The 27,313-nt window shown below is 41.1% G+C and overlaps 1 protein-coding gene across 2 annotated transcripts; it reads right to left on the reverse strand.

Moving 5' to 3' along the window:
• Window positions 1-683: 683 nt before the first annotated feature.
• Window positions 684-25,550, reverse strand: LOC108710728 (retroelement silencing factor 1). 2 transcript variants are annotated; one of them, XM_018251886.2, is made up of 4 exons: window positions 25,397-25,550; window positions 2,988-8,340; window positions 2,826-2,903; window positions 684-1,865 (listed from the first exon to the last, which is right to left on the reverse strand). In XM_018251886.2, exons 1-4 carry the CDS (start codon window positions 25,460-25,462, stop codon window positions 1,729-1,731), a joined length of 5,634 nt encoding a protein of 1,877 aa, XP_018107375.1. In that variant the 5' UTR covers window positions 25,463-25,550; the 3' UTR covers window positions 684-1,728. The 2 variants fall into 2 exon arrangements, with proteins under 2 accessions (XP_018107375.1, XP_041441788.1); XM_041585854.1 differs by lacking the exon at window positions 25,397-25,550 and adding an exon at window positions 9,631-10,039.
• Window positions 25,551-27,313: the final 1,763 nt, after the last annotated feature.

Below are 27,313 nucleotides of genomic sequence, written 5' to 3' on the forward strand. Positions count from 1 at the left end.
TGTACTACTAAACAGAACCTCCTGTAGGCTGCCAGTCCACATAGGGGCTACCAGTAGCCAATCACATTTATTTTTTGGCTCCATACAGGAACATTTTTCATGCTTGTGTTGCTCCCCAACTCTTTTTACATCTGATTGTTGCTCACAGGTGAAAAAGGTTGGGGATCCCTGATCTATGACATCAAAAATGGTATAAAAGCTTATTGTCAAGTAGGAGTATCTTTGGCAAGACCTTGGGTTACATTCCGTGTGTTACTCCAACATCTTACCCAGACAAAACGGTTATGTTATTTTGTACTCCATAAATTGCCTCATTATTACTAAAGGTTTTCCTTCACTAAGCTTGGTCTTACACAAGGTATTACTAAAAATACCATCACCTTGGACTGGGGTGAACTGTAAGTATGCCTTCCTGTTTATATTCTACTTTTTGAAACGGCATTTATTTCATTAGTGCTTATATGGGCTGGGTGCACCATTTCTCTTTGTGGTTTAATTACCCAGGCGGGTTCCCCATGGACTATCCACGTGGACACAGAAGCAGGGATTTTCTGACCAAAACCAGACCACTTTGGGGTACCCCACTCGATGATGACTCTACCCTGTTCTAGAAAAGCCTCTTCCCACCCCAGTTGACCATAGAAAGCGTCTTGACCTTTAAACAATAAAAGCCACACTGTTTTAAGGCAATAACCACTTTTTATTCCAATAACAGTATCCGCTACAACTGGTGACAGTAAAAAAAAAAAAAAATGTCGGTACAATATACAGTGGGTGTAAGTACTCACAGCACAAAGCTGTATTACTCTGTACAAGCAAATCCCCAACAATAAAACAATATTTATCAGTGCAAAGAATTCCCTTTCCAGGACTCCGCTGGCTTCTCCAAAAAGGAACATAGAAAACGCCGCAATTGAAGGGGAGTCTCTCGGGAAAGAGAATTTATTGCGCAATAACAAGTTTTTTTTTGCAGGACGGGGCGGCGGTGGTTTTCTATATAAAAATCAGCAGCTCTTCGTCGAGGCCGGTCGGAACGTAAGAATAACGAAAAACATTTCAATTTGAAACTTTTACAAACCGTGTAAGAAAAATACTTTCAGAATAAATCAAAATCTTTTACAAAAAGAAAGAAAAAAAAAAAACCACGAAGGAAATGTATTCAACTTCCGAGAAATAAAAAAATATATGTATTTATATGAAACAGAATATGTAACAAAAACTCCCCTCCCCCCCAACGTAAACATTTAGTGCAAATATTCCGTCGAGCAGCCGGGGTACAAGCAAACATCCGATTGGTGCTTAAACTGGGTCTTGGCAACTGGGGAGGTTGAGTGAGGATTTGAGGTGGAACCCCCTTCTTTGTAGCAGCATTAAATAACAACAACAAAGTATTAAGCACCAGTGCTCGGCTTGGTTAAAAAAAAAAGATACATCTGTACAGGAAATGCAACAATCCAGTTTCGGTTACTTAAAGCAGTGCAGAAACCGGGGACGTGGGGGGAAATGAATCAGCTCTCTGACTTTTACATTTGCACTTTTGTTTATATAAAAGCCCAGATAAGGCAGCTGAGGGTTGGGGTTACAACATTAATTGCTATCAGAACCACAGGCTCAGAGCGGATTCAAGCTCTATAATACTGCACTTATGGAGGTCTTCTCCATTGACCTTTATCAGTTGGGTTCTACCGAAAGTCCAGCAGAGTTGTATAAAAATACACAGGAGAGGAGTTAATTGGTCAGGCTGCTGTCAAGGCTCTTGCTGCGCTTCTCCAGATACATCTTTTTATAGGCATCAAAGGTGGTTTTAGAATCTTGAGTCTGACGGACGGTTTCTTTATCGGTAGAGGTGTCTGGCTGAGGTTCACCTGGATAAGAGGAGAACAAGTCACTCGTTATAGAGTTTTGTATTTCAAATCTTAAAGGCACCCTAGATGGAATAGTAGGGAGAGATGGTGTCTATAGTAACAGTGGATAATAGTCTCTGGGAAGGGAGTGTGACTGTGGGATAGCAGGTATAGTAGGGAGAGATGGTGCCTATAGTAACAGTGGATAATAGTCTCTGGGAAGGGAGTGTGACTGTGGGATAGCAGGTATAGTAGGAGAGATGGTGCCTATAGTAACAGTGGATAATAGTCTCTGGGAAGGGAGTGTGACTGTGGGAATAGCAGGTATAGTAGGGAGAGATGGTGTCTATAGTAACAGTGGATAATAGTCTCTGGGAAGGGAGTGTGACAGTGGGATATCAGGTATAGTAGGGAGAGATGGTGCCTATAGTAACAGTGGGATAATAGTCTCTGGGAAGGGAGTGTGACTGTGGGATAGCAGGTATAGTAGGGAGAGATGGTGTCTATAGTAACAGTGGATAATAGTCTCTGGGAAGGGAGTGTGACTGTGGGATAGCAGGTATAGTAGGGAGAGATGGTGCCTATAGTAACAGTGGATAATAGTCTCTGGGAAGGGAGTGTGACTGTGGGATAGCAGGTATAGTAGGGAGAGATGGTGTCTATAGTAACAGTGGGATAATAGTCTCTGGGAAGGGAGTGTGACTGTGGGATAACAGGTATAGTAGGGAGAGATGGTGTCTATAGTAACAGTGGATAATAGTCTCTGGGAAGGGAGTGTGACAGTGGGATATCAGGTATAGTAGGGAGAGATGGTGCCTATAGTAACAGTGGGATAATAGTCTCTGGGAAGGGAGTGTGACTGTGGGATAGCAGGTATAGTAGGAGAGATGGTGCCTATAGTAACAGTAGATTCCTACTTGAGAGAAAGCCAAAAAGTTTAAGAGACTTTCATTGGCTGCTGACAGATAGGGAAAAAATTACCTTCACATTCAGTGCAATCCAACTTGCGCTTCTTAAATGGAATATCTTTGTACCAAGCCTCCTTATTGCTTTTAATACCTACGAAAACAACACAGTGAGTTCATAACGGACAACATCCAGCGGAGGCAAGTTTTCCCTTTACAAGTAGCAGGTAATCATTACCTTCCACAGTATATTTTTCTTTCACAGTCTTGGATTCTCCCAGTCGTTCCTGTGAGGTAGAGATCCCCTGGAGCAGCTCAGGACACAGTTTGAACTCCAGCATTTTAGGACATTCAGCTCCCTTCTTATAAGAACTTGAAACTCTGCCCTGTGAACTTGGTTCGGACAACCTTCTCCGTGCCCGTTTATGCGGTTTTTCTTCTGGTGAAGGTCTGATCTCTAGCTTGGTCAAGCGTATCCCTTCACGAGAAGGACATTCAGCACCGGCAAGGGCACACGGGGTCAAGTAGATTTTCTCTTTGATAGAAGAATAGGTCCTCCCCATATTATCCTTTTGCGATCCAGGAGCTTTAAAATGTTTCTTTAGAAGGTCCCTTTGCTTGGAAAGATCAGCACCACCTGACATGTTGGATTTCGTTTTTTCTTTCTTAAGGGGTCTGGAACCTTTGTGAGCTCCAGGCTGCTCTTTGTGAAATCTTGAAGCGGGACTTCTAAACTTTGCTGGAGACCTGGTTTTAGAAGCAACGCTACGAGAGCCATTGCTACTTAACCCTGCCTTGTGCTTCTCCGCAAGAGACTGCCTCTTCTCAAGTCTTGGACATTCATCTGCTTGTGTGGGCTGAGGCTCTTGGCTTTTGCTGGGAGTGTCTTTTGACCCGTTTCTTTGAAAATATTCCTGTATGGTAAGAACTTTTTTATCTTGCCGAGTGCTTGGTTTATCATCTTGTCGTTTTTGGCCACTGGAGGATTCCCTTTGCTTCTTCACAGGTCCAGAAGACATCTGGCTACACCTAGATGGCCTTTTTAAAGACTTGTGTTGAGGAGTCTCCCGGGATGGAAATGCTTTATCTACACTATGACAGTTGACATCAGGATCTTTTGAGATCCTAGACTTTATTTTATGGTCAATGCTTGATGGACTATCGACTGACCGGTCTCTCTCTTTTTGGGATGGACGGTGTTTCAAAAAGTCTGTTTTAACAACAAGTTTCTCAGATTTTTTGGACGAATGAAGAGATTTTGACTTTTTATCAAAATTCTGCTCTCTATGTTTTTTCTCAGGGTTTAGACACTTTGGAGAAGGGTCATTTTTTGGGCTTCCAGTCTTCCTTTTCAAGTCAGACAATTCTGGAACTGGGGACTTATTTTCCTGCTTGGGTTTTTTGTCCTCTGTTGACAATCTCGCTTTAAATTCTGCTTTGGATTTAGCGTAGCTCTTTGACGGGTCCTCTTTGATTATAGGAATGGTAGAACTTTTGTCTTGGGCCGACTCCTGTGTTGACGGCACAACTTTATGGTCATCTTGTACCTTACAAGAGCATTTCTTTGGTGCACTTCCATAAGAATAATTGAGCCAACTAAACAAGCAGCAAAACATGTTCTGATCTGGTGTTTTAGAATCTTTTCCCAGAACAGTCTCAGATTTTTCATCACTAGATTCAGGTTCCTTGGATGGTTTGATGGCACTTTTATCAGTTTCTTCACAAGTCTCTTGGAATTCTGTTTTTATATGGAGAGCTTCTTTCGCATGATCAAGAAAGGGTATATTCACGCATTCAGACTGGTCACTTACATTTGCATTCATACGAGGCACGGTCTCATCTTCAGCCTTGGTTTGAATTGGAACTGCAGAATTTTGCTTGCCCGTGGAGGACAAGCACTCCACTGAAGAACTTTCCTGCTTGGTTGGCACACTATTGACCATAGTCAAAGCATGACTGATAGGAGAAACCACTGTCTCCTCAGTCAATTCTTCATTGACAGCAACAGGCCCACTTTCTGCAACAACATTTATTTGATCGATAGGAATGGAGAACGTCTCCTCCACGTTCTTACTTTGGGAGACCAGAACAGACACATTCTCCTCTACAGTCATGTCTTGGTCAATGGGAGGAGTCACAGTCCTCACCTCACTGAGGAGTGTAGTCACTGTTTCAGTTACAGTCATCTGTCTGATATGGGTGGACACCATTTCTGCAAAAGACGTTCCATGACTGATGTCCAAGGAGCTTGACTTGACTACAGAGCTTTCTAAATGAAGAGGCATTGACATGCTGTCACCATCTACCAGAGTGTGGTGCACAGATACAGTCTTTGCTACAGTCACTTCTTGGCTCATAGGTAAGGGTGCAGTTTGAGAAGCAGTTGGCTCTAACTTGGTTACCCCCTTGGCAGCATCCCTATCTCCAGGCCAATAAACATGGTCCAATTTATCCTCAGAAACATAATTTTTAATGCCAAAAGGGAATTCCATTAATAAATCAGACAACTGGTCAGATACACCGGAAGACTGGAATTCTGCATATGGTGTTTCTTCTGATGAAGTTGCTGCAATACTATAACCCGGGTTTGCCAAGTCCGGCAAGCAGTCGGCACTTCCCGACAGTACCCCACTCTTGGGTTCTGGAATTTCTGCCTTTTTAGCCATTTCTGAATCGATCGAGTCTGTGAATGTTTCAGTCAAGACAGATTTAGTATCAACATCCTCCTCTGCTGGCTCTTCAGGCTCTTTTTTAACTTCTAACATTAATTTGTCTTCTGATGGCAAGGAATCATTATCAAACATGTGGGCAATAGATGAATCATAGAAGGTGTTTCCTTCAGCAAGAGAGCAGACACTTATTATCTGCAAATCCCCATCACAGTTATCATTTGTGGTCTCTCCATTAGAATTCTCTATGGTATTTTCAGCCCGTGGTTCGAGAACAGGATTGTTATCCTGTGCTGGGACACAAGTCAAGTCCAAGCCACAGGGTGTCGGAGGGGATAAGCTCTTTGCCGGGGTCTCCATATTCTGAATTCCAGCCTTCACAAAGTCAAAATCATTTAAAGATTTAATCTTGTCTAGGAATTCACTGTCTTTGATCTCAGCAAGGTTTTCCATATCCATGAAGTAGGACTCCAACTTTTCCTTGGTATTGGCTTCTAAACGGTGAACACTACCTTGCTGGACTACAGGACATTGTTCATATTCTTTGGGGGGCTGCCGTTCCTTAGATCTGTTTAACTTTTCCTGTACTAATGGAGAAACAATAGCAATTTGAGGTTCTGTGCCTTTTAACGGATTAGGAGGCAATGTGTCTTGCTTCTGGACTGAAACCTCATTAGCTACACCTTCATTTACAACATGAGCAGTGGAAATGTCATTTGAGAGGTTGACTCCACTCTCAGAAGCTTTTGAAGGAGACAATTTCTGGTCCGGCCTTGCAGTTCCTTGCTCATTTGAAGATATATTATGTACTGTGGTTTTCCACAGAGATAAGCACGTTTCTAAGGCTTCTAGTGATCCACCTACAATATTGGTTGAGTTGGCATTAAAGGCAGTTGATGAATTATGGCCAGATTCAGAGACAGGACTAGAAAGGGAGTTTTGCTGAGCTACAGAACACCCTGGCAGATTATTCTGTAAAATGTTCATGTTTGCATTGGACTGGTTTGACGCAATGGACTGCTGGGGTCCTGAGTGGTGTGTTTTCTGTAACAATACTTGGGTATTGGGGCTGCCATTAACACCACAAAGATCATCACAATTTCCCGTAACAGCAGCTCTTTGTGGAGTCAATGAGGTTCTTAAGGACCAGTCTAAGTTCTGTCTAATTTCCGAACTTTGAGCTTGACTGGCCACTAAACTGTGAGCAGAACTTATCTGACCTCCATTAAATACTGTGTAGTTGTTTACTTCAGGCCTGTTTCTCCCATCCATTTGATAGACTTGGTGGTTAGAACTTGTCTTGTTGGCCAAGGTGTTAACACTTTGTGGGACACTTTTGGGCAAGGCATTGCCGCCTTGCTGGGGAACAATGAGAGCTATGGCATTGCCTGCTTGCTGGGGAAAACGGAGAGCCATGGTATTGACTCCTTGCTGAGGAACATTGCTGCCTTGTTGAGGAGCATTGAGAGCCATGGCTTGGACGCCTTGCTGAGGGATATTGAGAGCCATGGCATTGACACTTTGCTGAGGAACATTCACAGTCATGGCATTGACGCCTTGTGGAACACTGTTAGCTAAGGGATTACCTGTTTTCTGGGCTATTGTTATGTTAATTCTGTTACGCTCTTGCCTCATGACATATGACGATGCGTTATTACTGAATGGAACGGATGCCGCCTGCAGCCCCATTTGTTGAGTTGTTTGTCTACTGCTGACTAGCGGTGGTGACATGGCATTGGTAGAAACCATCTGGGGCCCCACTGCACTTATATCTGAAGGTGCATTTTGAGCTCTTGCTGCAGCCTGGCCCTGAGCTAATAACTGCATATGCTGCCACTGGAGTTTATGTTCTCTTGCAAGGGTTAACAACATATGTCTCACTTTGTAATATTCCACAATAGCCTCTCTAATGTTCTGCGATGCACTGGGGTTCGAGTAAGCATCTGGCTCACTGCCTTGGCCCTGTGGTGGACTGGTGCTTTGTTCAGTTGGATTTGGGACAGATTTGTGATAATTTGATGACTGGTAGTTGGCACTTTGGTTTGTGTACAGTTGGTCACTTCGCACATTGCTCCCAAGATTACCCACAGCGGCAGCATAAGAGGCTGGAACCTGTAAACTTGCATTTGCATGAAGACTTTCCAAGGCGTTTTCCGACAAACTAATGGGGCCATTTTGGATATTTTGCCTGAAGACCATTTGCCCTCCAACACAGTCTTTTGGGTTTTTGAGGTTGGAGTGAGCTGCATTATTCCATCGCTGTTGCTGCATTGCTGCATTGTTTAAGTCATACGCAGCCTGAGGAACATTTTGCCTTTGAGGCTGTTGGAGCAACTGGATGTGCCTTACATTCTGGCCATTAGCATACATCTCATAGTTGGCTGCAGGCTGCTGTGATCCCGGCTGAGCATACACATAAGACCCATTCCCACAGTAGGATTTATTCGGCTGATTATCAGAAGCCTGGGGTGGTCCAGCCGGGGGCTGCAGTGCTGCTTGTTGAACAGAATTGCCAATGTTTTGGTATCTGTAGCTGGAAACATGCACAGAATTCAGATTTCCTCTGTAGTTTGGGGTAGAAGCAGAAACATTATAGGGCACTGAAGATGCTTGGGATTTTGGAACTTGCCGATGCGGATTGCTTGAGGACTTCGCCAAAGCCTTCTGCTGGATTTTTAGGATCTCTTCAGAACTTGTTGCTTGTAGTAAATTCTGAATGAGCCTGTCTTGGCTTTTCATCTGTTCCCCGGCTCTCTGCCCATGACCGGGCGTGTTCTGAGGTTGGCACGAGGCTCGACTTGCCAAAGAATGTCCTGCAGTCGAGACAGCTGGCACCGAATACTGTTGGTTTTCTGGATTTATGTGGCAGTTATTGAGGTTTCTTCTGGACCAGTCCATACTGCATTGAATTTCTTCAGAGTTCTATGGAAACAAAAAGAACAAAACTCATACTAACTGTACCCAATACTCTAATAGTTGGCCTAAGACTGGCTGCCCACAACCTACAGGCAACTCTGAGTATCACTCATGTATTATAAGGGATCATGTACCCCCTACTGTAAATGATAAGGATATTAGAAGTCACTGAGGGGTTGTTCTGTGACCATATAAAGGCACAAGGCTGCAGGCTGAGTTATACAGGGAACTCCGAGTATCATTCATGTATTATAAGGGATAATGTACCCCCTACTGTAAATGATAAGGATATTAGAAGTCACTGAGGGGTTGTCCTGTGACCATATAAAGGCACAAGGCTGCAGGCTGAGTTATACAGGGAACTCTGAGTATCACTCATGTATTATAAGGGATAATGTACCTCCTACTGTAAATGATAAGGATATTAGAAGTCACTGAGGGGTTGTTCTGTGACCATATAAAGGCACAAGGCTGCAGGCTGAGTTATACAGGGAACTCTAAATATCACTCATGTATTATAAGGGATAATGTACCCCCTACTGTAAATGATAAGGATATTAGAAGTCACTGAGGGGCTGTTCTGTGACCATATAAAGACACAAGGCTGCAGGCTGAGTTATACAGGGAATTCTGAGTATCACTCATGTATTATAAGGGATAATGTACCTCCTACTGTAAATGATAAGGATATTAGAAGTCACTGAGGGGTTGTTCTGTGACCATATAAAGGCACAAGGCTGCAGGCTGAGTTATACAGGGAACTCTGAGTATCACTCATGTATTATAAGGGATAATGTACCCCCTACTGTAAATGATAAGGATATTAGAAGTCACTGAGGGGTTGTTCTGTGACCATATAAAGGCACAAGGCTGCAGGCTCAGTGGTTTAAGCATTATTACAGAGACGGTCCTGTCCCTGCTTGATTATAGAGAAGGGAACATGCAAGTTATGCTCGGAAGAGTCTACAGAAAAACAGGGAGATGATGATCAGCAACAGAATCCAGGACATTCTGCAGAAACACTAGCCATTTGGTTGCCAACATATCACAACTGGAGCCTTGGTAAAACAAATGCACAATAGACGCATCTGGGAGCCCCATAAAGGGAAACAAAGGTGACAGAATGTACAATATAGAAACTCACTATAAAAAGCAGCAGCAATGTCCATGTGTTGGTAAATCGAGGCTGAATGTTGGGCACACGCTCATTCTACACAAGCCCCCCCTTTTACCCTCAGAGAATTAACCAATTGGGTTATTCTGGGATCTGGAGGCCTGGGCCGCGTCTCACATTACCTGGGAATACAAGACACTCGCTAACAACAAGATCATTTGTTTTTCACCCGACGTCTATTCTATTCCCAGATTTGCTCTCCTGCCGCCCAGGAATGTCCCCAGTGGGTGGGAAGGGAATTTGAGACCCAACAGTAAGCCACGTCTCTGCCCATAATTCCATCGGTGAGGGCTAAAGCCTCTGGTTTTCCTTTTTAAAAAAGGTAACGAAAATTAAAATGTAATATCTTATATCTAATATATTGAGAAATATTAATTTCTAAATACAATCAATTAAATATTCTGTGCCGTCTCTGAACTAATCGAGTTTATCTTCACGATTTCTCTCTCAGCATCTGTTATTACTCATTCAGACATCATGTCTCTCTACATGCAGAATTTGTGCAAAAGGCAGTAGAAGATGTAGTAGAGCTCACTCTGTTAAACTCACCAGACATTATGTCTCTCTACATGCAGAATTTGTGCAAAAGGCAGTAGAAGATGTAGCAGAGCTCACTCTGTTAAACTCACCAGACATTATGTCTCTCTACATGCAGGATTTGTGCAAAAGGCAGTAGAAGATGTAGTAGAGCTCACTCTGTTAAACTCACCAGACATTATGTCTCTCTACATGCAGAATTTGTGCAAAAGGCAGTAGAAGATGTAGCAGAGCTCACTCTGTTAAACTCACCAGACATTATGTCTCTCTACATGCAGAATTTGTGCAAAAGGCAGTAGAAGATGTAGTAGAGCTCACTATTAAAATCAGCAGACATTACGTCTCTCTACATGCAGAAATTGTGCAAAAGGCAGTAGAAGATGTAGCAGAGCTCACTCTGTTAAACTCACCAGACATTATGTCTCTCTACATGCAGGATTTGTGCAAAAGGCAGTAGAAGATGTAGTAGAGCTCACTATTAAAATCACCAGACATTACATCTCTCTACATGCAGAAATTGTGCAAAAGGCAGTAGAAGATGTAGCAGAGCTCACTCTGTTAAACTCACCAGACATTATGTCTCTCTACATGCAGGATTTGTGCAAAAGGCAGTAGAAGATGTAGTAGAGCTCACTCTGTTAAACCCACCAGACATTATGTCTCTCTACATGCAGGATTTGTGCAAAAGGCAGTAGAAGATGTAGTAGAGCTCACTCTATTAAACTCACCAGACATTATGTCTCTCTAAATGCAGAATTTGTGCAAAAGGCAGTTATTTTGTTAGATTGTGATTTGAGTGAGCTCTAATACATCTGCTGTTGCGGATAAAGCAACAACCTCTGTGGCTAGCAGAATTTTATTTTCAATGACCAAAATGAAAATTCTGAGTTTTATCGTCTTTTTAACTCTAAGCAATTTGACGTCATTGTTACTGCTGAACATCTTCCCATTTTTTCCAACATGGTTAAGAGGGAAATACAAAAACATGTCAGTGGGTCCCGATTCTAAACTGGTGTTTGGCAAATTTTCTGAAGGGACAAAATAAAAGTCAGTTGGAAGAAACAGTAACTAGCAAACCTCTCTATATTAGCAAGGCCGGACAGAGGGGCACTCTCTTAAAGGGGAAGTAAAGTGTAAAATAGAATAAGGCTAGAAATGCTGTATTTTGTATACTAAACATAAACTTACTGCACCACAAGCCTAATAAAACAAATGATTTATGCTTTCAAAGTTGGCCACAGGGGGTCACCATCTTGTAACTTTGGTATACATCTTTGCAAGACCAAGACTGTGCACATGCTCAGTGTGGTCTGGGCTGCTTAGGGATCGTCATAAATTATCAAATAATATCTGCCAGAAGCCGATACAGCAAGACTGATTAATAATCAGAATATACAGACTGCACTGGGTCCTGTGTTGTCATGTAATCTAATGTGGATTTTATAGTTTTTGTATTGTTTAATACAAACTTTGTCCAACTCTGCAGAACCAGTGGCTGCAGCAAAATAATCCTCCAAATAGAATCCCAGTTTATCTGTTTAAATCTGGCTCCATGATCTTTGTCCCTGCAGCTGGAGTTGGAAACAGTAAAGGGGATGTAAAGGCAAAAATAAAATCCAATTCAAATCTCTACACAGTCGCCGACTGCTCTACAGGGAAACAAACAAAGCTGCTTGAGTTCTGCATGGCTGGGAAGTAAGGCGGGGGCTCCCCCTGCTGTTCATAAGTATGATTGTTTCCCTGCAGAGCAGTTAGGGACCGTCTGACAATTCCTATCCACAGCAGTAAATGAAGGGAGAATTTCACTGCATACAGTCAGGTTTCTTATAAAAACGGTACACATTTTTTAATTAAAATACATTGGAGATATTGTCGGGATGGGCGAATTGTCGCCGACGCCCATTAAAGTAAAAAAAATGCGCGCAAAATGTTTTTGTTGCGCGTCTTTTTTTTTTTGGACGCACGCAGCCATAATAGTCTATGGGCGTCAATTCTGTGGCGAAAAAAATTCGCCCATCTGATGGTATTCTTAGTAGTACCATTTTTGACCTCGTGTAAGACAAAACTCAGTAAAGGAAAACCTTTAGTAATAGTCAGGCAATTTATTCATACATAATACAACATAACAGTTTTGTCTGGGTAATCTGTTGGAGTAACACACAGAATGTCACCAAGGATTTACCAAAGACACACCTCTTGGTCCAGGCGTTATATAACTTTCAGAAGGCCTTTACAGTAATTGTGACAAGGGGTTCACGGAAACACCATACATGGTCTGGCGAGGAGACTTACTGACATATATTTATACATTCCTGTAAGATGTGCAGTTTTGCAACATAAGAGATTTCTGGTTCCAACTGTCCACAGCCTCGTAAACATCTGTTGGCTAAACATGGCCATTGTGGTACAGACAGCTATTGAGCAACACTTCTGCAAAAGGGCATAAGAGACTTGCTGACACTCTTCTAAGTAACAGAGTGGAGATGATTTATTTGTATGGCCCAGTATAAGTTATATGAGTGACCATTGTCCACAGTTGACCATTAGCCCTTATAGTCCATCCTGCCTTGGGCCCTATAGCGTTATGGCGTCATAGAGGGTGGGGGTGACAACTATCAACCCTCTGACACTAGCCATTCGTCCGTTTTAGGATTTAGACCGTTCCAGATATATTTTTTTCATAACATTCCTCATTTGAAACGTTGTAAGACGTTTCACATTAGTAATTACAGGCACAGTAAGAGTGCTGAGAGGACCCCCAGGAACAAGGGAGGTCTATTATAATTGGGACAATGGTGTGCGCTGTTGTGAGTTACAGTTCAACTGTTGTGGCAGCACCAGTACAGAAGTGCAGCTGAAAGCTGAAATCAGTGAAAAGAAAAAACAGGAAGCTCGGGAGCTACAGATACATCCTGTTTCATGAAATAACTTGGTTAAGTGGTAAAGTGCAGCTGGGAACAGAAAACCCTATAAAATGACAAAGAATATATAATATACATGTAACATGTTATAAGAGACTAATATAATACTGATTTCATTTCTATTGAAAAGTAAAAAATTATTCTTTCAAACCTCCCCACACATGGCTGAGAAAAGCTTTATCTTATAGATGTAAATCAAATGAGAGCAGAAGTTGGGGGGGGGGGGGGTATTTATAGCACAAATTCTAACAGAGAAATATAGTATTAATGCTAGGATGACATGGATAGACTTAATGGAACTTCCAATGGAGTTGTTTAACCAGCTATAACATTTTACCTAATCATTTGGAATAACTGAACTGTTCTATAAAAAGATTACACTTATTGTCGCAGCTCTAAAACTTTGACTATATGACATTCAACAAACATTTCAGAAACAATATGAGTACAACCTTCTTTTTCCTATCAAAACACATACTAATCTAAAATCATACTATTTTTTTAAGTCCGAATACCGAATCCTAATTTGGGGTGGGAAGGGGAAAACATTTTTTACTTCCTTGTTTTGTGACAAAAAGTCACGTGATTTCCCTCCCGTCTCTAATTTGCATATGCAAATTAGGATTCAGTTCAGCTGGGAAAAAGGATTCAGCCAAATACGATTGAAAAAGGCTGAATCCCGAACCGAATCCTGGATTCAGCGCATCCCTATTTTGTATTAAGAAAAAGTATATCCTTATCAATCTTTTTATATGCAGCAGTTGATTGGTTATGGGGAGGCCCATTTACTAAATCTCAAATGAATCTGATTTTTTTTTTTTATTAAAACAAAGTTGACCCGACTACCTTCCATGAATTTAAATTTATTTATCAATCATTTTTTCTTGAAAAATTCTGAGCGCAAAAAACCCTGCGACAAAAATCGAGCTTCAATTCGTATCGTACAATGGACGCTCTGAAAACTCAGTTTTATCTAATTCAGAAGTGTCCATACTTTACTAATGCGAGGTCTACTTTTAGGGGCAGATTTATCAAAGGCCGAAGTGTATAATTTGAATTTAAAAAAAAAATTGGAATTTCGAGCTAATTTTCGGAGTCAATTGGTGGACTTTGAATCAATCGAAAACTGACCTATTTTGCCAAAAAAACCCAAAACTTTGATTTTTTTTTCAATATTTCGATTGGTCTTTTTTAATTAGAATTTCGAAGTTATGGGCGTTTAAAAAAATTGACTTTATTGGATTTTCGAACCCCAACTTTATTGGATTAACCAGCGCAGATCACTGTGTCAAGACATTGACTTCTACATGACCTCAACAGGTCTTAGATGGCATGTTTTAGGATCTTTAGCAGCTTTGGAGTATAATAAATCTCTAAAACTTCCTAAAAAAAAAACTCAACCAGAAAAAATTGAGGTTTAGTAAATAGGCCTCTATAGGGCAGATTTATCAAGGGTCGAACTGAAAATTCGAAATTCAAATTTTTGTGTTTTTTATGGTCGAAACTGTCAAATTCGACTAGGGCGTTATTCAAATTAGAGTTTTTTAAAAAAAAAATTCTAATTCGATTTGAGATTTATCATACTCTGGCCCTTTTACAAACTCAAATTCGACTATTCGCCACCTAAAACCTGCCGAATTGTTGTTGAAGTCGATGGGAGACATCCACGGGTTCAAGTGTTGTTCCTGACATTCAAGGTTTTTTTTTTTTTTTGGAGAAAAAACTAAAAAAAAGTTTTTAAAACTCAAATAAAATTAGATTCGAGTCTTCCGGTCGATTCCATCAATCAGATTTTTTAAAAAAAAGTCAATGTTTTTCAATCATTTTTTTTAAATGAATTATTTTATATGAACTTATTATTATATACTCCTACTTTTCCACCGGCTAGAATCTAAATTGCCGGCGTGTTGGCACTCGGAAGTGCTTCGTTTTCCAAAGTCGCCCCGAAGTTTCCTCGTGAGGCAACTTCGGGCGACTTTGGAAAACGAAGCACACCAATTGCCATCCCGCCGGTGATTTACACTCTAGCCGGCGAGATGCAGTTCGGGGAGATTAGTTGCCCGAAAAAGAGATTTGTCGCCAGGCGACTAATCGCCCGGAATCTGAGCGTGTGTCTCTGCCGTAACACAACATAAAAGTGGTTTTGTTCCTCTAATTATTTATTAACTTTCCCAAATTGAACTTGAGATGTCAAACACCGATCCATGCTCAACTTCCCGTTTAAAAGGGTTGTTTGCCTTTAAATTAACTGTTAGTATAATGTGGAGAGTGATATTGTGAGACAATTTGCAATTTGTGCAAAATTAGTTATTTAGCTTTTTATTCAGCAGTTTGCCGTTTCAGCTGCCTGGTTGCTAGGGTCCAAATTGCCCTAGCAACCATGCATTGATTTGAAAAAGACTGGAATATGAATAGGAGAGGCCTGAATAGAAAGATGAGGAATAAAAAGCATTTCTTGTTAAGATGGGGTCAGCGACCTCCATTTGAAAGCTGGAAAGCGTCAGAAGAATAAGGTAAACCATAATAAATAGGAAAAATCAAGACCAATTGAAAAGTTGTTTAGAATAGGCCATTCTGTAAGATACTTAAAGGGATACTGTCATGGGAAAAAAAAACAATTTTCCAAAATGAATCAGTTTATAGTGCTGCTCCAGCAGAATTCTGCACTGAAATCCATTTCTCAAAAGAGCAAACCGATTTTTTTATATTCAATTTTGAAATCTGACATGGGGCTAGACATATTGTCAATTTCCCAGCTGCCCCTGGTCATGTGACTTGTGCCTGCACTTTAGGCGAGAAATGCTTTCTGGCATGCTGCTGTTTTTCCTTCTCAATGTAACTGAATGTGTCTCAGTGGGACCTGGATTTTACTAGAGTGCTGTTCTTAGCTCTACCAGGCAGCTGTTATCTGCTGCTATCTGGTTACCTTCCCATTGTTCTTTTGTTTGGCTGCTGGGGGGGAAAAGGGAGGGGGGTGATATCACTCCAACTTGCAGTACAGCAGTAAAGAGTGATTGAAGTTTATCAGAGCACAAGTCACATGACTTGGAGCAGCTGGGAAATTGACAAAATGTCTAGCCCCATGTCAGATTTCAAAATTGAATATAAAAAAACTCTGTTTGCTCTTTTGAGAAATGGATTTCAGTGCAGAATTCTGCTGGAGCAACACTATTAACTGATTCATTTTGGAAAAAAATTTTTTTTCCCATGACAGTATCCCTTTAACGTTACTGTAAAAGGGAATATAATGGTAAACGTTGTATAAAAGACAAAGTTCAGATGGGACAAAGGAATTTGCCGTTGTCATTCGTACAAAGCAGCTCCTTGGGTTAAATAAACATCTCCAGATAAGAATCGACTCTGCTTGGTGCTGGGAGGTATATGTGGTATCAATCATGTTCAGTAAAGTCCCTTTTATCTGGATTATCTTTGGTTGATTTCAGAGGTTAGAAGAGCAGTTTAAACAGCAAAGTTCATGTCACGGCTCGAACGCTCCAATAAGAAGGTCAGACCCAACAACATGTTTTCTCCAACAAACCGAAGGCCTTACACATCTCTCTGTATTTCCATCATAAACTTGTGCCCTTTCCACCATCTGGCACCCGACCCCGTGGGCACAATTACACATGAATAAGGAGAGGTTAGGGTTAATATCAGACTTTCAGCGAAGCAACAGATATATAGTGAATAAAGTACCCCCTCTTGTAAAATATAAGGATATTATAAGTTACCGAGGAGTTTCATGACCATATAAAAACACGAGGCCGAAGGCCGAGTGTTTTTATACAGGTCATGGAACTCCGAGGTAACTTATAATATCCTCATATTTTACAACTAGGGGTACTTTATTAATTATAATACACAAATTTTAGTGAGTCATGTGACAGAAATTACATCACTACTCACCGTTTATAACTGATGACATCACTACTCACCGTTAATAAGGATATAATTTACAAGATATTCATGGCTTTTGTGTATTATATCTAAATATACCCTAGACTTTTACTAGCACTAGGATTTAAGCAGCAGTCCTGTCCTGCTTTATGGCAGCTGAGATTCTAGCTATCTGTATAACAGAGCATTCTGTCCCAGTGGCTGCACAGATCCTATCTGATCCCCATTGTAAGCAGCAGTCCTGTCCTGCTTTATGGCAGCTGAGATTCTAGCTATCTGTATAACAGAACATTCTGTCCCAGTGGCTGCACAGATCCTATCTGATCCCCATTGTAAGCAGCAGTCCTGTCCTGCTTTATGGCAGCTGAGATTCTAGCTATCTGTATAACAGAACATTCTGTCCCAGTGGCTGCACAGATCCTATCTGATCCCCATTGTAAGCAGCAGTCCTGTCCTGCTTTATGGCAGCTGAGATTCTAGCTATCTGTATAACAGAACATTCTGTCCCAGTGGCTGCACAGATCCTATCTGATCCCCATTGTAAGCAGCAGTCCTGTCCTGCTTTATGGCAGCTGAGATTCTAGCTATCTGTATAACAGAACATTCTGTCCTAGTGGCTGCACAGATCCTATCTGATCCCCATTGTAAGCAGCAGTCCTGTCCTGCTTTATGGCAGCTGAGATTCTAGCTATCTGTATAACAGAACATTCTGTCCCAGTGGCTGCACAGATCCTATCTGATCCCCATTGTAAGCAGCAGTCCTGTCCTGCTTTATGGCAGCTGAGATTCTATCTGTTGTTGTTATATTTTTACCTCTATGACCTCGTATGTAAAGGAAAACCAAAAGATGAGGCAATTACAAATACAATGAGGTCGTTTATTGAGTCCAATACAAGACAATGGGTTTTGCCTGGGGTCACCTAGGTGGTACACAAACGCTTACGAAAGATACTCCCACATAACATACGTTTATATACCCATTTTGATGTCATAGACGGGGTGATAAAAATGGGGGGGTATACCGATACCATACATGGTCTGACTCCTCCTTGTACGTTATATGTCTAGATGATTTGCTTAGCATTACATGTATTGCAGAGTATATTGCAACATATTATTCCTGGTTCTAATGGTCGGTAGCCTCGTAAACATCTGTTGGCTAAACATAGCCATTGTGGTGAGGCCAGTAATTGAGCAACACTTCTGCAAAAGGGGCCCCCCGAGAGACATGCGGACACTCTGGAATCTAAGTAACACAGCGGGGATCATTTATGTGTACGGCCGAGTATAAATTAGATCAGGGCTGTCCAACTGGCGGCCCGCATGGCCCTCCACATCAAAGTCTGCCTGCTGTGTCTGATTACCATATGTAAGGTTTAAAAGGTATCACTACAGAGATTAACTAGTCCCTGGATTGTTTAAACCTCAAATTCAGACTGTAATCCCCTGTATTGTTCACACCTGTGATCCCCCTGCATTGTTAAGATTTGTGACACCTCTATTGTTCACACACTAAAGCCCCTGTACTGTTCTACCTGAGACTGAAACTGCCACATTGTTCACACTTTATACAAAATACTAATGGGGCCCCAGCACTGTGTCACTGTATGTAGTACATATTAGACTGGTTCTGATAGGTTTCCCTGTCTCCTGCTCTCTTCTGCCTTCCCTATACTCCTGTGTGGGTCATACCATCATACAGCCCTCCTGCCGCCATCATATTGCCCCCAATCTTTACCTGTGTCAGCAGCAGCCAAAAATAAATCTGATCACATCATATTGCCCCCAAGTATTTATGTACCTGTGCCAGCGCCCAGCCCAATCTATACGTGGCTGTGCCAGCAGGAGGCTTCACACTTTACAGTAATAGAAAGAAAGTCTTCAGTTCAGTGTAACTGTGCAAGTCTGAGAGCAGCGAGAGTCACACCAAGCAGCCCCCCAGCTCTCTGCCTCTCTCTGACATCATATCAGTGATGTCATTGACGCGTATACGCACATCCCGGTGCACCGCACAGAAGGAGATATTACTTGCTGGGAAGAGTGAGAAGGTGAAGGAGATGGATTCCACCCAACTGGATGACCATGATTACTGAAACAAATTTATTAAATAAACGCTTGAAAAAAATTAAAAAAAAAAAAAAATTGATGGCGCCCTAGACAGCCGCCTACTCTGCCTACATCTAGTTCCGGCCCTGATCCCTGCAGTGAGCACCAACCATCTAGTTTATCGGTGTGCTATTAATGTGGGCATGGTCTTGCGGTAACATGGGTGTGGTTTAAAGTGGGTGTGGTCTAAAAACAGGGCGTGGCTAACACTGGCTTCCGTTTAGGCCCTCCACCATGTAGATTGGAAAAATTCTGGCCCACGGTACCATAGAAGTTGGACATCACTGGTCTATATGAATGACCTTTGTCCACAGTTGACCATTTGCCCTTATAGCCCATCCTGCCCTGGACCTTAAAGCGTTATTGTGTCATAGAGGGCGGGGGTAATAGATATCGACCCTCTGACACTAGCCATTCGTCCGTCAAAGGAAATAGACGTTTCCAGATATAAAAGAGATGTAAAAAATATAAACACTGTATAACAGAACATTCTGTCCCAGTGGCTGCACAGATCCTATCTGATCCCCATTGTAAGCAGCAGTCCTGTCCTGCTTTATGGCAGCTGAGATTCTAGCTATCTGTATAACAGAACATTCTGTCCCAGTGGCTGCACAGATCCTATCTGATCCCCATTGTAAGCAGCAGTCCTGTCCTGCTTTATGGCAGCTGAGATTCTAGCTATTTGTATAACAGAACATTCTGTCCCAGTGGCTGCACAGATCCTATCTGATCCCTATTGTAAGCAGCAGTCCTGTCCTGCTTTATGGCAGCTGAGATTCTAGCTATCTGTATAACAGAACATTCTGTCCCAGTGGCTGCACAGATCCTATCTGATCCCCATTGTAAGCAGCAGTCCTGTCCTGCTTTATGGGACAGAATGATGTAATACAGATAGCTAGAATGTCAGCCATAAAGCAAGGAAGTATTTTTTTCCCCAACACAAAGGTGGCTGAATACTTTGCAGGCGTCACGTTGTAGGAAACAAGATCAGGTTGTACGCAGCTGCTAATACACCCAATTTAGGATCATTTCCCAAGAGGGTTTCAAGAACAGATAAACACGCCCGCAGGCTATGAACAGAAAAACTACAAGGAAATTCTGAGACCTCAGACCTTGAGATTCCTGAACTAGAAAATTCAGTTGTACAGACGCAACTGTCATTTTCGGAGACTAATTACAACACAAATTGGAACCAGACCCTTGTTGGTTCCCAGATGTTGAGATTTCACCTTTGTCAATTCTGGATTAAGGAATTTCTACACTCGCATTTCATTCCCCCGACCCCGTCATCTCGCCCTATCGACCTGCACTGAGACTGTAAACACACAGAATAAAGGTGCCAACTGCAACATGTTACCCGCTGCCTGCAATATTAATAAGGGGGAATTTAATCTGAGCACATTAACAAGCTTATGGGCTACTTAGGAAATGGTATCACCCACCTGGAACTTTATTCCAATGCTTATTATACTCCTTTTTGGGTCACAAAATCAGTACGCGACAATCGTATCGATCTCCGTCACTGTAAAATGTATACGGATTGACGTCCCCTCCAAAACAAGGCTCCCAGATCTGAGAAGCAACATCGGGATAAGAACAAAGCGAATCCGAATACCTGAGATAAAGATCTTAAACACCAAGACCGAAACTGCCTTCCCTGGGATGCGGAACTGCGCCTCCTAGTGAACTCGCCTGAGAATGCACAGACCCAAAATAGCCAAAAAAACAACACACAATTTCAACTGAAATCAACAGGGAATCAGGAAAACAATAAGGGCATTCAAATTCCTCCCGGAAGACTATTAAAATGCTGCAAGGTAAATCACACAAGGTGTGTACTCAAACAACAAGAGCACGAAACATAACAGTGCAGCTTCCCCTTATAGATCAATTCGTTCTTTCCATATACACCCATGGGTGCCGGCACCTTCAGCTTTCAGTTTTGTTTTTGTAGGATACCCCTGTACCTTCTACTTGCTAAATCGGGATATAATAAAAAGGAAGCAGAAGAGGAAATGGAAAGGAAATGTTCTTAAATTTGATACTTTGTTACTAAGTTGCATTTGTACATGTGATACGGTTACTAGGGGGCCCATTTACTTAGCTCGAGTGAAGGAATAGAGGGAAAAAAGTTCAAATTTCGAATGGTCGAATATGGCTACTTCAACCATCGAATGGGCTACTCCGACCACGAACTTCGACTTTGAATTGAACTAAAAATCGTTCAACTATTCGACCATTCAATAGTTGAAGTACTGTCTCTTTAAAAAATTTGATCGTTCGATCGTAGGAATAGCGCAAAATCCTTTGACATCAATATTCGAAGTCAAAGGATTTTACTTCGACCCTAGGTAAATGTGCCCCAGAAGTTGTATTTGTATATTTGATACTGTGTTACTAGAAGTTGTATTTGTATATTTGATACTAGAAGTTGTATTTGTGCACGTGATACTGTTACTAGAAGTTGTATTTGTGCACGTGATACTGTTACTAGAAGTTGTATTTGTGCACGTGATACTGTTACTAGAAGTTGTATTTGTGCACGTGATACTGTTACTAGAAGTTGTATTTGTGCACGTGATACTGTTACTAGAAGTTGTATTTTGTGCACGTGATACTGTTACTAGAAGTTGTATTTGGGCACGTGATACTGTTACTAGAAGTTGTATTTGGGCACGTGATACTGTTACTAGAAGTTGTATTTGGGCACGTGATACTGTTACTAGAAGTTGTATTTGTGCATGTGATACTGTTACTAGAAGTTGTATTTGGGCACGTGATACTGTAACTAGAAGTTGTATTTGTGCACGTGATACTGTTACTAGAAGTTGTATTTGTGCACGTGATACTGTTACTAGAAGTTGTATTTGTGCACGTGATACTGTTACTAGAAGTTGTATTTGGGCACGTGATACTGTTACTAGAAGTTGTATTTGGGCACGTGATACTGTTACTAGAAGTTGTATTTGGGCACGTGATACTGTTACTAGAAGTTGTATTTGGGCACGTGATACTGTTACTAGAAGTTGTATTTGTGCACGTGATACTGTTACTAGAAGTTGTATTTGTGCACGTGATACTGTAACTAGAAGTTGTATTTGTGCACGTGATACTGTTACTAGAAGTTGTATTTGGGCACGTGATACTGTTACTAGAAGTTGTATTTGTGCACGTGATACTGTTACTAGAAGTTGTATTTGTGCATGTGATACTGTTACTAGAAGTTGTATTTGTGCACGTGATACTGTTACTAGAAGTTGTATTTGGGCACGTCATACTGTTACTAGAAGTTGTATTTGTGCACGTGATACTGTTACTAGAAGTTGTATTTGTGCACGTGATACTGTTACTAGAAGTTGTATTTGTGCACGTGATACTGTAACTAGAAGTTGTATTTGTGCACGTGATACTGTTACTAGAAGTTGTATTTGGGCACGTGATACTGTTACTAGAAGTTGTATTTGTGCACGTGATACTGTTACTAGAAGTTGTATTTGTGCACGTGATACTGTTACTAGAAGTTGTATTTGTGCACGTGATACTGTTACTAGAAGTTGTATTTGTGCACGTGATACTGTTACTAGAAGTTGTATTTGGGCACGTGATACTGTTACTAGAAGTTGTATTTGGGCACGTGATACTGTTACTAGAAGTTGTATTTGTGCATGTGATACTGTTACTAGAAGTTGTATTTGTGCACGTGATACTGTAACTAGAAGTTGTATTTGTGCACGTGATACTGTTACTAGAAGTTGTATTTGGGCACGTGATACTGTTACTAGAAGTTGTATTTGTGCACGTGATACTGTTACTAGAAGTTGTATTTGTGCACGTGATACTGTTACTAGAAGTTGTATTTGTGCACGTGATACTGTAACTAGAAGTTGTATTTGTGCACGTGATACTGTTACTAGAAGTTGTATTTGGGCACGTGATACTGTTACTAGAAGTTGTATTTGTATATTTGATACTTTGTTACTAGAAGTTGTATTTGTGCACGTGATACGGTTACTAGAAGTTGTATTTGTATGTTTGATACTTTGTTACTACAAGTTGTAGGGTCAGAAGGAGTAATTCTATTCCTATAGTAATTGAGGCGCTTCCATCCAATAACCCATCGGAGCCTATAATTTAGTTACATCAGCATCAGCAACGAAAGCGGAGGCTAATTATTGTAGTTAAAAAGTAACTGTTCCTTAAATATTGCATCTGGGCAAAAGTGCATTTTTGTCCAAATATCGAGCTCTGCTAACAATGAAACACGTTTGTTTGCTTAACCAAAATAAGATCTACATACGGACTCTCAGCAGCCAAGGTTGCCATTGATTTTCCATCGCTGCTGTACATACGACTTTAGTTAAATGGCTCGCGTGCCGTATTATGTGCCAGTTAAAGGAATATACGGATTCTAATAGGCCTAGAAAGTCCTTATAACCTGATCATAGTAAACCGAAAACGATGACATTCAAATTCGCAATTCAGCGAAGCCGAGTCGCCAACATCAGTCAAGGAGTGTAAAGAAGCAACAAATGCACGGAACATAACAATCAGCTCTTTCCAGGAGACACCCATGGGTGCCGACGCCTTCAGGTTTCAGTTTTGTTTTTGTCTTAAGTCTCTTAGTGGGATGCTGGGTAATATAGAGCAATGGCTTGGGCTACCCTGTATTTTCTACATGTTACTGGAAATATATCCATCTATCTCTATCTATATATAAATATATCTCTATCTATCTATCTATCTATCCTGGAACAACTCCAGCTCAATACGGATGTGGGAAAACTTCAAACTCCCGGGAAAGCCGTCTCCCATAGACTTTATTAGATTCAGATAATTCTGATTTTCAAAACGGATTTCCTTTTTCTGTGTAATAATAAAACAGTCGCTTGTACTTGATCCCAACAAAGATACAATTAATCCTTATTGAAGGCAAAACCAGTCTATTGGGTTTAATGTTTAAATTAATTTTGAGCAAACTTATGAAGATCCAAATTATAGAAAGATGCCTTACACGGAAAAACCCCAGGTGCTGAGCATTCTGGATAATAGATCCAATACCTGTACAAAGTACTACACTACGCCAGCCCTAGAGGCAGCTCAGATATTGCCACTAATCAGAGGTGTAACTACCAGGGATGCACCGAATCCTTCTGCCTGGCCGAACCGAATTTGCATATGCAAATTTGGGTCGGGGAGGGAAATCGCGTGACTTTTTGCGATTTCAAAGAACCAAGGAAGTAAATTGTTTTCCCTTTAAAACCCTTAATTTGCATATGCAAATTAGGTATTCGGCCGAATCTTTCACGAAGGTTTCGGGGGTTCGGCTGAATCCAAAGTAGTGGATTTGGTGCATCCCTAGTAACTACAGAGGAAGCAGATCCTGCAGCTGCAGGGGGGGTCCAGGAGGTATAGGGGCCCCATGAGGCCCTAATTCATATACAACTTCAATAAATATTGGTAAAACAGGCCAACCTCTAGACATTTTGGGGGCCGAGTAATATCTAGTTGTGCCACTGCCTTTAAAACTCCTTTCACAATAAACAGAATTTAGGAGAGGAAATTAACAGATGAAAAGCATGTACATTTGATACTTGGTTACAACCCGAAGTGCAGGGGCAGAGAGAATACACAGGAGCAGTTCCCCCATGACCCAGTGAGCAGCGCTGGGGGGAGAGGAGGAGGGTTTAATGGACACGTAAGGAAATTAGAAGGAGACGTAAATAAAATAAAGCAAATCCCAAGGCCATGGAATTCCAGAATGGGAAGGAAAGAATTAAAAACAGATTCTGACCCTCATTCAAGTTCCACCAGAAAGAGAGAGAGGAATAAAGTCCAAATAAATTGCAAGAGACCCCAGATACAACAGGGTGCAAGAGAGAGAGAGAGACAGATTGGAAGAGAGAGAGAGAGAGAGGAATAAAGCCCAAATAAATTGCAAGAGACCCCAGATACAACAGGGTGCAAGAGAGAGAGAGAGACAGATTGGAAGAGAGAGAGAGAGAGAGAGAGGAATAAAGCCCAAATAAATTGCAAGAGACCCCAGATACAACAGGGTGCAAGAGATAGAGAGATTGGAAGAGAGAGAGCCCAAATAAATAAGAAACCCCAGATACAAAAGTGCAAAAACCTCATCAATTCAGAGCTGGAGAATATTAAAGGGAAAGTAAACCCAACCAGAACTTTCTGCCTACTAAATAAATATCATTCTAGGCAACTAATTCCTTGTTTAAAGCCAGTACGTGCCAGTCCCTGGGTGCACTTCTGTTCAGACTCCGGAGTCAGCCGGTTTCAGTAGTCAGAAGCAGCGGTGCAGAGATCAGAACAGGCGCCAGTGGGAAATGCTCTTATATAAATATCCATTAAACGTGACGCGTTCAATTTTGCAAATCGCTTGACTCCAGTGTAAAAAGAGTTGGGAGCCGCTTACCCCGAATACAAACAAGGCTGGTCCCAGAACTCGTATAGGGGGAGGCAGCTGAGTTTGCGAGAGCATCACGCTTGCCCCTACCAGACTCACTTACATGCGATTCGGTCACTGCAACTCTGCGATTCCTCCCTGAGACGTGATGCTCCCACCCGGGCAGCCATGCGAACTTCTGGCGAGTAGTACTCAAGCTCAGTGGAAGCCGACGCCCGAGAGGCGCGGCATTTAATGAACAACCAATAGGAAAGCTACGGAGGTGTGGCGGATGCGACGGTAAGCCAATCACAAGGAGTTAGACTAAACGCATGCTCTGTAAGACAAATAGCAGGGGACGGGGAGCGGCCTTTATAATGTAGTCATTCCATTGGGCAAACACATGAACCGCTATCGATTGAAGGGTGTGATTGGCTGTCTGTTACCGTTGGTTGTTAGGGAAGCGATTGTAGCGCCGGCTCCCATCTTTAATAAGGGAAAATAATCTGTAGTAAAGGTTGCGTCCATTTTAAAGAGTGGCAAAAAATAAAGTTTTGACTTTCCTATATATTTATCTTTATTCCCTATTAATAACATTGGGATCACTGACCTTCCTATATATTTATCTTTATTCCCTATTAATAACATTGGGATCACTGACCTTCCTATATATTTATCTTTATTCCCTATTAATAACATTGGGATCACTGTCCTTCCTATATATTGATCTTTATTCCCTATTAATAACATTGGGATCACTGACCTTCCTATATATTTATCTTTATTCCCTATTAATAACATTGGGATCACTGACCTTCCTATATATATATCTTTATTCCCTATTAATAACATTGAGATCATTGACCTTCCTATATATTTATCTTTATTCCCTATTAATAACATTGGGATCACTGGCCTTCCTATATATTTATCTTTATTCCCTATTAATAACATTGGGATCACTGACCTTCCTATATATATATCTTTATTCCCTATTAATAACATTGAGATCATTGACCTTCCTATATATTTATCTTTATTCCCTATTAATAACATTGGGATCACTGACCTTCCTATATATTTATCTTTATTCCCTATTAATAACATTGGGATCACTGGTCTTCCTATATATTTATCTTTATTCCTTATTAATAACATTGGGATCACTGGCCTTCCTATATATTTATCTTTATTCCCTATTAATAACATTGGGATCACTGTCCTTCCTATATATTGATCTTTATTCCCTATTAATAACATTGGGATCACTGACCTTCCTATATATTTATCTTTATTCCCTATTAATAACATTGGGATCACTGGCCTTCCTATATATTTATCTTTATTCCCTATTAATAACATTGGGATCACTGTCCTTCCTATATATTGATCTTTATTCCCTATTAATAACATTGGGATCACTGACCTTCCTATATATTTATCTTTATTCCCTATTAATAACATTGGGATCACTGACCTTCCTATATATTTATCTTTATTCCATATTAATAACATTGAGATCAACCATCCTTTTTACTGGCCAGGCCTGTATAATAACTGCCAGGGTGGCAACCCTACCTCTAAATAGGCTTGTGTAGCACTGTGAATATTTGATTTAATGATTTACAATATATATATCTGATTTATAGTGAATCAAACCTTAAGTTTGAGTAAGTATAAGATTTTGGGATAGTTATTTGAGTCCAAAGTCCCCGATGTAGTTACATTGCTGGGCAAACGTTCTATAGCAAACACAGGCATTGTTGGCCAGCAAACATCTTTAAGAATGAATGAACAGACAGCAGACAGACAAGACTCAGATTGAGTAACAATCTTGGTGAAGGAGATTGGGATTTATTGGGAACCTAAGGGTGATGAACCGAAGGTTGTGGGGCTCCCCGATTGTGCAGAACTGGCTATTTATATAATTACCATCATATGAAGTAA

The sequence above is a fragment of the Xenopus laevis genome, chromosome 3L (assembly GCF_017654675.1).
Source record: "Xenopus laevis strain J_2021 chromosome 3L, Xenopus_laevis_v10.1, whole genome shotgun sequence".
Lineage (NCBI taxonomy): Eukaryota > Metazoa > Chordata > Amphibia > Anura > Pipidae > Xenopus > Xenopus laevis.

Bases quoted from the DNA above. Each gene is read 5' to 3' on its own strand.
- LOC108710728 (XM_018251886.2), bottom strand. From the start codon at position 25,462: ATGCTCTCGCAAACTCAGCTGCCTCCCCCTATACGAGTTCTGGGACCA. The intron at 8,341-25,396 runs GTAAGCGGCTCC...TTGTTTCCATAG, and splicing joins CAGCCTTGTTTGTATTCGGG to AACTCTGAAGAAATTCAATG. The intron at 2,904-2,987 runs GTAATGATTACC...TTGTTTTCGTAG, and splicing joins AGAAAAATATACTGTGGAAG to GTATTAAAAGCAATAAGGAG.